Consider the following 10,952-nt stretch of genomic DNA (forward strand, 5'->3'; position numbering starts at 1 on the left):
TTAGCTCCATACCCAAAACTCTAAACCCAGTAAACACTTCATTTCACTGGTAATGGTCCTCTTAAAGAAAAACAGTCGGAGCAGTTAGAACTGAACTTGCAAGATAATGCGTCTTCAGGAGGTGATTTGGCTAGATAATGGAATATAAAATAAGATTTGAGAGGAAGGAGCTGTTGCAGCTCACACTTTGTCTCTTCACAGATGGTTCCAGTAGTCATGGATTAGATAGCATGCTCTCCTATTCCTCTATGTCACGGCAGCAGCTCTTGGCTATAGACCCAAACATATACGGGGCTGAGCAGTTCCGGCATGGCCTAACACCCCCTCAGCTAGGCCCTGAGCAGATGCACCCCTATGGTAAGACAATAGAAACACTTAGCAGCAAAGTCTCTATCAGCCCTGGGCTTTGTGCCATTTGCTATTGTCATTCTCGTCCTTCCAGACTCAGAAACAGTGTTCCATGACTTGGACAGCGATGGAAGCCTCAGTCACCTTGGTGACTGTCTCTTGGCAACGGCTGAGGGAGGGGTCGTGGCGGGACGTGTGGGAAATCCAATTGACCGCCTCTATTCAATGCAAAACTCCTACTTCACCTCGTGACCCCTCTTCACCTTTGACCCCAGACTAAGCCACCACCACCATGGAGAGAGGCAGCATCCAGACAAAGTCCTGCTGGAAACCTAACCTTCACCCCATCAAGCCTGAAGGATCCCACATAACACAATCACACTTGAGCTGTGCCAGTCATGATCTAGAAGGAGACAAAGCAAACAAAAAAGTCCACAATCTATGTGTTGACTAGGAACAAGGCTTGAGGAATCAGGAGGAATAATATTCTCGTGGCTAACCAATATTGATATTGTGTGACATGAAGAAACATGTACATACTTTTTGTAACAGTCATAGGCACACTATAACTACAAACAGACAGCTTATCACAAAGGTACAGTATTACCTCATAATTTGTTCATGTTGCTGACAAAAAAGCTTAAAAGTGAACAAGTCAAATTCATACAGTGCTCAGAAATGGGCAAAATTCACTTACAAATGTATCACTTACAAAGAATTGACTCTCATTATGAATATAAACTGGTTACACTTTATTGTAGGTTAGTGACAACTTACATAAATACACATAAACATGTATAAAGACATATTCCAACAGCCATCATCTGCTTTTGACATTTTTTGGTGAAATGACATGGCATGTTATAACAGCTGACTCTGTATCTTTATGTGTATCACAATGACAATGTGATTATGTGACATAAATGGTAAAAATGAAACTCACTTTAATGCTACATAAATGCTCATTTTTGTTGAACCAGGCTGACTTAGCAAGCTATGTCATCAGCATTATGTCACTGTAACATACATAGAGCTGCAAAGTCTCTCATCCTGTGTCATGACACAGCTTAATATCAGGAAAAAAAATTGTGTCACCTGATGCTGATATTATGTTAACGTGACATCAGTGTTGGCAAATGGAACATTTTTAATGACAAATGAATGATGGACATGATGATGAAAGTGTTTATAAATGTTTACATAGATCTATGTCAGTTGTGATGAAGGGCCAATGAAGGTGTCATGTAGCCTTTTCAACACTGCCCTACAGTAAGTGTTACCAATAAACCTTAACATAGCATAGGAATTACCTTGCAGTCACCTCAGAAATTGTCACATTAAGACCTAGCCCTTCTGATTATGAGTTTGGGAGTCTTTTTAAGGTATATGCGACTGATTCAAATCTGCTAAGAAGAGACTCACGCTGGGTTTGATTTCAGAAAAAAGCTGTTATGTTGAGGTATAGCATAAATCTAGTGTCGAAGTAGGTGGTTCTCCATTAAAATTGCTTCATAGTGCTGGACTAATAAGAAACCTGGACAATTTAGTCTACTAAATTTTCTCACATGAAATTTAGTGTTTTTCTTGGCCTAACGTAGCCAAACTCAACTTACAAGCTAACTATGAAGTTTATTATTGCAGGGAAACACTAAACTGAGCTAGAATGGAACTGTGCTCCACCAGTTTAGGGAGTTTTGGTAAGGTTCAGAAAGCAAAGCGATTGAATACACACCAGAGTGATTAAGACAAGTCAAACACAACTCCACCCAGTGATAAAGGTCAGCATAGCTGAGATGAGCAGTGGGTACCATCAGGTGGACTTGTGTGACAATGGACCACACAAATAATTAGTTATGAACTACTTTTCATCCACTAAAATGCCAAAAAATGATTGGTAAAGGTATTAAGAATTGAAAGTGGTTTGATTAGCTAGAATACTAACATCTGTATTTGTGAGGCCTATCACTTAGGGGTGGGAAAAATAACCAATTCTTAGATGCATCGTGATTCTCTCTTGAAAGTTTCTTAAAACTTTAAATAAACTCATAAGTACCTATACACATTAAAATGCAGGGCACTTGGCACTAAAAAGGGTGGTTGTTTTTTACCCAAAAAGTGGACTTTAATTATAGACATGTACGTCAGTCTCTTCAACACTGTTAATTATTTCAAATCACAAATCTCAGTATTGCAAAACAGACGACTGATGGGGGAAGCAAGCCCCCAAGCTTTAACAAAACTGTGCCCTCCCATATTTTCCCAGTGTTCAAGTTAGAAGAGCATATTAAGAGCAAGCTAACAGTTAACAGTTAACCTAGCAAGCATAACAGAGCTGTTTAGCTAGCTCATCTATCTGTCATACAATGTAGAGCACTCTGATGTAGGTTAACATGGCTCCTCTCACCCACAGCTTAACAAAACTGTTTCCCCACAGTCTCCGTTTCTCTATTCAAGTCAGAGAAACATACCATGTTAACACTAATGACCAAGCAAAATTTAACCTAGTAAGCATAACCAGGTTCCTATTGTTTGCTCAGGTAACCACGCAAGCATTCCCTGGATGCACATTCAGTTGTAAAGTGAATAAAAACCTTAAAAGCTGAATAATGTTTTAAGTGGCTGGACACAGTGAGGTCTACAACATGCCCTGTACATATAGAACCTGTGTCACTTTCTTCCTGCGCTGTTAAATTTCATTCGGCTACAGCGGTGTAGCACGCAGGGGTGTTGTTGTCAATCACGCTCGCTAATCAGAATATTCAGCCACGACCAGACCGTATTGAAATAATTGAAAATTGAAATGTATTTTAGAATATTTCTATCTTGTTTTTTCATTCATGTTTAATATGGCACTCAGTTTTAGTATCACAAGCATTTTTAAATATTGCTCTGTATTCCCAGAAAATACAGAATTATTTGGTTGTTTATTTTTTGCATTTATTTATTTATTATACGTTTAAAATAGTGGTGGATAGCAGGTCCAACGACCCAACTGACTCCTCCTTGACTGTGCCCCTGATACACAATAGGAAATTAAAAATCCTAATGTAGGCAAACATCAAGATGCATCGAGAATGGTTTAAACCACGAATCAAAATCAGACTGAATTGTGAGGTGCTTAGGAATTCCCACCCCTACCATCAGCATTGTAGATGTTTGGACACAGGGTACATCTGAGCTTCTGCTGGAGGAAAATAACTGTTCACAATGCAATGTAGCAGGGTTTGTGAATTTTCTTGAACAGTTACCTTTGTTCTGTAACACCTAGAGAAAATCAGATTTGAATTGACTCAATAGGCAGTTCAGATTTAAGTAGAATTCTTTAACATGTGTCAAGAGAATTTAGCTTTTTTATTATGAGCCCAAATTTAGGGCAGTGCCAAACGCTGTAAAGAGGTTTGTTTTAAGGTAAAGAGTTCTTCAGGGTCTAATACAGTTAAACAGGGTTGCTCTGAGAGCCTTGCGGGTTACAGGGTAGAGGTACACTATCATAGCATCTGCATTATCTTCACTACACGTGTTAACGAAATGGCACCTGTGTTTTTTGGGGTGTGCAGCACTTGGCAAGTTGATGCTAAATGTTCTTGTGCTCTGATGTAATACGCTTAGTGTGTTTGTATGATTACTGTTGTTGCAATTACCACTGCGGTCTCTCTATGATACTGTTGAATATTTTGTAGCTTCTCCTGTGTGGCAGAACTTCAGTATTGGAATATTTATGTTGCAGCATGATATACTGTATATGTGAGACTTTTCTTATTTAAAATTCAAGAATGTACAGAGCACTTATCGTTTTAACAGTGTCAACTCTATATTATCTTGATCTAGAAGTATCTATACTGACAAATCGGACTAAGCCAAGTAACTGCAAGCTGTGACTGGACAACATGGCTTATAAACAAAGTGTGCAGCAGAATATTAACAAGTCAAATGTTCTTGGATCATATCATGTCAGGGTAATTCATTGTGTAATGATATTTCTTGAAGGACTGCTGAAAGGGAGATGATTTAAGACACAACGTTTTAGTTTGTTTTCTTTCTGTGATTCTCTTCAAGTGAATTCTCTGTTATCCTCTGTGTTTGTGTATTGTGTTTTCACCTTTACAATATCATTACTAATTTTAGCTGTTGCTATAACTGTATCTACTTGATTAGTGAGTCTTCATCATTGATATTAGGTTTTGGAATTGTCTTCAGGTCAAAAAAGGAAAATACATTTCCCAGAAAAACTGCACGTTTGGTTACCCTCTCATCCTAATAATAATAAGAAAAAACATTGTAGTAGTCAACCTGCTCCATGCTCCCCCTCATAGCCCTGTCCTCCCACTCATCCAGTCAGTGGTCAAAGGGATTCTAACCCTCCAGTATCCAGCTTTTTCTTTTTGTTCTCCTGCCAGCAGGCAGCTGGACATGCTATGAGGGAGAGACTGCACACATTCCTTAGTTTAATATTATACAGTGATTTCACGAGGGAGACAAAGAGATCCATGAGAAACTGAGTGAAAGCACTCAGCACCCTCGTCAGACTAGAATAAATATTCTGTGTGACTCAAAAAAGATTAACTGTCATGTCTAACAGCATGAGAGAAAACTCTGAAGTGTGATATATCGACTGTGACGTTCCTCTCATCTAGAGCCCACAGCAAATTGACTGTGTAACGTTAACCAAGCAGCCTCAAAGAATAGTTATGGTATGGAAGCTAATATTAACTACAATACTATCGATATACAAAATCATTTATTCCACGTTTGATACAGCAAAACCAGCAAAAGTCTCAGGCTTTGTTCATGAAACATACTAAACAAAGAATGTATCCCAGATGCATGATTTCAGCTTGTGCATTTTATTTTTTATCATGAAAATGTATCATAAAAAATCAGGAAACCCCATGCAGAGCTGTATTATTATTATTACTGAATCACCAAAAAAAGTTTCAAATGTTTGACCAACCCCCCCTCTCCCCCATTTTAATTTACCATGAGCATCAAAACAGTTTAGAACAGTGCAAAAGTGAATATTGTAACTAAAAATAATGGAAGTCATTGGTTCAGATAAACAGCCGTTCTGTTATGCAGGATACTGTATTTTCTGGCACATACTGCAGCCTACATGCTGTGAGGTTTAGTAAGTTTATTTACATTAACTGTTTGTATTTATCGTCAACTTTATTCAGTTTCACTCCTGTGTGTCCTGAACTTCTGTTTTTGTGTTGGCCATAATTTTTATATTAATAATGCTAATAATTAGGTCTGTCACAATTATTACATAATTGCCTGATCACAGTTATTTGAACTGACCACAATTATTTTTCATGGTTGTTAGCAGAATGTGAATTGGGTATGTTTTCATCAGGGTTCAAATACACGTAAACAAAAGGAAGCAGAAAAGGCGCAGGTCTTAGTAATATCTGACTTTAGGGGACAGCCGTGAGAAATGTTTGTGTATTGGATGTTTAGAGGCAGCGGTGAATACTGTTTGTTTACTGGATGTTTGCTAATAACACCTTTAGAGGGCAGCAGTGAGTCATTTGAGCTCAAGCTGTGTCAGCAGCTAGGAGGCTTGAGAGCTAATCAGCCAGTTCAGTCACTTTAGGCTGCACTTTAGGCTTTAATAGTTACAGTGAACAAAAAAAAGGACAAAGAAATTGTTAATCGCAATTATTATTAATATGGCAACTCATTTTCAGCTAAAATTCAATGATTGTGACAGGCCTACTAATCATAATGTATTGTTATTTTATTATTTAAATTACATACAAATAGTAAATATTATGTAACGATGAGTACAAGTAAATGTCTAAAACAGACAAAAACAGAATCTGTATTTCATCACATTATACATACTGAGGTCAGCATTTCTCACATAAAACATGGTTTGAAATGTGTGTAAATAAGTGATCGTGTTTCCTGACAACAGCATCAAAAAGCCTAGTATGTCTGTGTGTACAATATTTTGATCACATAAAAATAAGTTAAGCCATAAGATCCATGGCTTAATACTGAGGTCACATAGGGGTTCTTGTGTTCTATGTAGGTTGAGGCACTGCATTTCCTGTTGAGAGAAAAATGGACCCAATGTTAGTTTGGGATGTTTCAAGGCCACAAGAGCAGTAGTCAAAGGAGTATATTAAACAAGGACAGGCTTAATAATAGAACACAGTGTATTTATATTTGATATCAGGCTTCAAAACACTTATGATCTGCCCTACAGTGCTTTGCCAAAGCCAGAGACCACCTTTTCATGTAATGGATTTCCAGCCAGAACAACCATTAATTACAAGTCATTCAGTTTTCAGCATTAGGAAAAAAGAGGAAGACATGTATAAAACAGAACTAAACAAAAACTCAACAGCTACATATATCATTATTATTTTAAGTATTTAGTGTTTCCGTCCTTTACTTTTATTATAGCCTCCATTCTTTTTGGGAGACTCACTTTCAGTTTTTCAAAGAAATCAGCAGGGATGTTTTTCCACACCTCCAAAGTTCAGTCTTAGAAGTTGGTTGCTTGTTCTCCAAGGAATCTCATAAAAACATATTCCGTGATGTTGAGGACTGGACTCTGGGGTGGACAGTCTATTGTTCTGAGAACATCAGCAGCCTCTTTGTTTGATTAGCATTTAAAAAAAAAAAAATGTTTTTCTTGACAACCATCCTTTCAGACTCATAGTGCTGAGAAGTTTTCTAACAGCGGAGGGATGGACAGAAACTCCTGTGGATCTTTTCACATCTGAAGCAAAAGCTTTACGTACTGTTCATCTGACAGAGACAGTTTTGGTGGTCTACCAGGTCTTAGACAGTTGTTAGGAGTCCCATGTTCTTCGTAGCTTTAAATATTTTTTGTGCTCCAGTTTTGGAAACTTGTATATTTCCACTTATTTTCCATTGACTTCCTCCTTCCTAATGCAAGTGGATTTTGTATCTGATCTCCTCAGAAATACCTCATGAAAAATTACTCATACTTAATGGCTTAAACATGAATGAAGGGAGGGCTCTGACTTTCAGCACAATAATATATAGCGCCAGAAAGGAATTCTCAAAGACCTAACTACGAGTTGTTATGATAGGACTGATGTTTACCTAGACCTTTAATGTCAACCGTCTCTGCACAGGCCAGAAAACGTACAACATGTGGTGAACAGGTCTGAGCAGAGGCTTGGTTCTCTCGTAGGCATCGTTCAAACTCAGCAAATTCTCCCGCACAGTCCGTCCGGATCTTTTTAATCACTGGACTACATGAACAAGAAAGAGGAAAAAGGAGAGGGCTTTAAAATTTTAAGCAGTTCAACATAACACCACATGGTTCAAATTTCCCCAACCCATTACTAGGGCATCTTCAGATAGTCAGTGCTCTTAATCTATCCCTCTGCAACAGTAGCAGGTATTATTTAAAGTTATAGACTGTCTAAAGGTCCCTGAAGACTAGACTAGGGAACACTGTAGCAGGATGACGAACTGTCTCTAACTGGTAAGCATAACTGCATTAGTTCATAAAAGCTGACAGCAGATGTAGGCAGAGTAGTAAAAAAAAGTGCCATGTTTGTGAAAGAAAGACTGAAGTAGAAATAAGCTTCAAGTGCTGTGTCCCTTAAGGTCAATATGAATTAGAAATCATAGAGCATTTTCCATTTTACTATGACATATGTCTGAGTGAAACTTGGTATCAGGGGGGTTCTCTGAGCTAGCTGAGCGGTTTCTCTTAATCATAGGTTCGGGTGGTAGGAGTGGCCAGTGAAACATAATATTATTGGCTACTTTTTAACCCCATCCCCTGGTACACGATGAACAAGCATCACGCATCAGAAGAAGTGGGAGTTACACTTTGATTAAAGACAAAACATAACTTTAGTGTTAAACGGTATGATGAGGAGTTCGCATGTTCTCCCCGTGTCTGCGTGGGTTTCCTCCAGGTTCTCCGGTTTCCTCCCACAGTCCAAAGACATGCAGTCAGGCCAATTGGACATGCTAAATTGCCCCTGGGTGTGAGTGACTGTCTGTGACTGTCTGTCTGCCCTGCGATGGACTGGCGACCTGTCCAGGGTGTATCCTGCCTTCCACCCGATGACCGCTGGGATAGGCTCCAGCACCCCCCGCAACCCTGAGGGATAAGCGGCTTTGAAAACGGATGGATGGATGGATTGAACAAATTCTACATTAAAGTCTGAATTGTTCACACTAGTGGTGACAGAAACCAGACATCCACCTCCAAAAGCTCTAAAGGTTACTACTACTAGTTTTGTGATAACGTCTCAAATTAAAATTGTATTTTAATCCATTCATTTTGGGGGGGGTGTACATGCAGGGTGCTCTAAGGCAAAAAAAAAGTGCCAAAGAAAACTTTTTTCCCCCAGATTTTTCAGATCTATGACTATTTTATCATCATCTCAGAAAGCATGTGTGGGTTCACTGGTGGTGTTACACAGTAAATAAACGGACTATATTTGTGTCGTAAGCACAAATATATATAGGTGACCCCTGGTTCCTATCACCACCACTTTAAAGAAAACTTGAGTCTGTACATTTCCCTACAAAGAACCATTTCACATCAAACCACTCTGACTGACTGTTTACATCTTAAGGACTGAATTATTCCAGAATTTTGGAAAATTGGTGTAGTTTCCTTTTAAGTTTAGTTTCCTTTTTAAATACAAGTTTCCTATTAAGGCAACAAGGTAAATATAACCAGTCACTTCCCACCTCTGGCTCTTGCAGATGATGTGCATGAATTCTAAGATCTGAAAAAGAAAATGTAGAGCGTAAACGTACTGAGAGGAGGTGCACTGCGCCACCTTCACCTTCAGGTGCTGGCACTGTTGCTGCCACTCTGCTGGATGAGAGGCAACACAAGCACCATACTCTTCCATCTCCTTCTGGCAGTATTTGGCTGTTATCTCCATTGCGGCCTGCCTGGAAACATTAGAGAACAATGCAGAAGTTGTACCAGCAGCACTAATGTTATTACAACACATCTATTGTAAGAATAAGTCCACTAAGTTAATGCAGGCAGCAAAGCACCAGACCTGAAATAAAGAGAGCAAAGGAGCAAAGGAGGAGTGAGAGTGAAACGAAGCTGAAGTCAGCTTCTTGCTCGAATTTTCCCGTTCCACCTTAAATGTGAAACAGCAACCGTATGTGTTACAGGGCGCCAGGTCGTAACAGCTGCAACATTTAAGGTGGAACGGGAAAACAAGAAGCGGGCGAATAGGAAGCCAACTCCAGCCTCGTAAAAGTGAACACAAAAGACCCTAACAGGCTAAAAGGCTATGCATGTGTACAGTCAGACATCTGACCTAAAACCATGCAACGCGAATGGCGCTCAACGCATCTTATTTAACGACAACACTCACATATTCGACGGTGACAGCTCGACATCAGCACAACACGAAGGTTGAAAAGCCGCATGGGTCTCGATACGCACACTATCCTCACGTCATGATCGAGGTCGCAACTGATTGGTTAGAGTGCTGCACGAAGCGCGACTCCATTGGTGCCGCGCATGTCAATCTCGGCGCAGGAGGCGGGATTTAGAGAGGGCATCCGACTCGAATGTCCTTTCCCGTCTTCGTTTGCCTGATCTGTAGCTCATATGTCACTACATTTTTTCACAGAGGCGACTAGCATGTAGATCCATATGTCTTGCAGATTAGCGAAATTCGAAGACGGTTGATTGAACGCTTGAATTAAACGTCCTCTCGTGTCTGCTGATCTACAACCCATGCGGATCCATCGCTACAGTCATCTGTGCTAATAGATTTAGCGCGTGTATGGGCTATAAATCAGGTAAAAAGCAAGCGAAGGACGTTTCATTCAACTATGCCGACGTAGCCGTTGAAGCAGCCATGTCAACCTGCTCATAATAATAGCTAAATTTTATATACAGAAGATGAAATTTACCTTCATGCATCACGTTTGTACGCACAGATCTATGTAATTACATTTCTACATTAGTGAATTGGCACCGGCAGCAAAATAAAAAATACTGTAAATCCGTTGCCATGTTAAAGCTTTTCAATTTTATTTAAATCCCAACAGTATTTCTTTTTGTTTCTGTTTTTCTTTCTTCTTTGTTCATTTTTTGTTGTTGTTTATTCTGCGACGCCAAGGCTGTGAGGTATTGCTATACTTGTCTGATTATGATTATCTGCTTGAATTTAAAAAGTCAGATTAAAAAAGAAAAAAGCAGCCACGTCAACTGGAAGAGAAAAGGTCGCGATTTTGTAATTAAGACCAGACCCGGCTTTAATTCGCTTTTTAATTTGCTTTGAATACCGCTGACTCAATTTTTTAATTGAAAGCAAAACAGTACACAGCATAGATGCATATTTTAAAAATGCACATAACAATGTACACATATATGCACATTTCCATTGGGATATTCGTAACAACGCTGAATGTTATGGAAGTACCGGCGTGCTTTAACTAATTTACAGCTTGTTGCTTTAAAGAGGAAACTGATTCATTCAACAAAAAATCGGCCTTTCGTCTGAGAATTTACACGTGTGGATATAAAACGTGGCCACTGAAAGTTTAAGATGATTTTGTTAAAATAACGCAAAACTGACGTTGAACCAGATACCGGAACTGACGTCTTACACCGTACGCGC

The 10,952-nt window shown here is 39.2% G+C and overlaps 2 protein-coding genes across 5 annotated transcripts in view; one reads left to right on the forward strand and one right to left on the reverse strand.

Moving 5' to 3' along the window:
* lmx1al (LIM homeobox transcription factor 1, alpha-like) overlaps positions 1-5,969 on the forward strand; it is a 34,868-nt gene extending 28,899 nt beyond the window's left edge. For all 3 annotated transcript variants that reach the window (XM_017701570.2, XM_017701571.2, XM_037539898.1), the window contains exons 8-9: positions 202-357; positions 443-5,969. In XM_017701570.2, coding sequence (XP_017557059.1) covers positions 202-357; positions 443-600 — 314 coding nt within the window. In that variant the 3' untranslated portion in view covers positions 601-5,969. The remainder of the gene's footprint in view (positions 1-201; positions 358-442) is intronic.
* Positions 5,174-10,931, reverse strand: LOC108429663 (coiled-coil-helix-coiled-coil-helix domain-containing protein 5). 2 transcript variants are annotated; one of them, XM_037539953.1, is made up of 4 exons: positions 10,911-10,931; positions 9,115-9,251; positions 7,429-7,580; positions 5,174-6,400 (listed from the first exon to the last, which is right to left on the reverse strand). In XM_037539953.1, exons 2-4 carry the CDS (start codon positions 9,243-9,245, stop codon positions 6,375-6,377), a joined length of 309 nt encoding a protein of 102 aa, XP_037395850.1. In that variant the 5' UTR covers positions 9,246-9,251; positions 10,911-10,931; the 3' UTR covers positions 5,174-6,374. The 2 variants fall into 2 exon arrangements, with proteins under 2 accessions (XP_037395850.1, XP_017557062.1); XM_017701573.2 differs by lacking the exon at positions 10,911-10,931 and adding an exon at positions 9,696-9,767 and having other exon boundaries at positions 9,115-9,255.
* Between the last annotated feature and the right edge of the window lie 21 nt (positions 10,932-10,952).

This window comes from Pygocentrus nattereri, chromosome 1, assembly GCF_015220715.1.
Source record: "Pygocentrus nattereri isolate fPygNat1 chromosome 1, fPygNat1.pri, whole genome shotgun sequence".
Classification (NCBI taxonomy): Eukaryota; Metazoa; Chordata; class Actinopteri; order Characiformes; family Serrasalmidae; genus Pygocentrus; species Pygocentrus nattereri.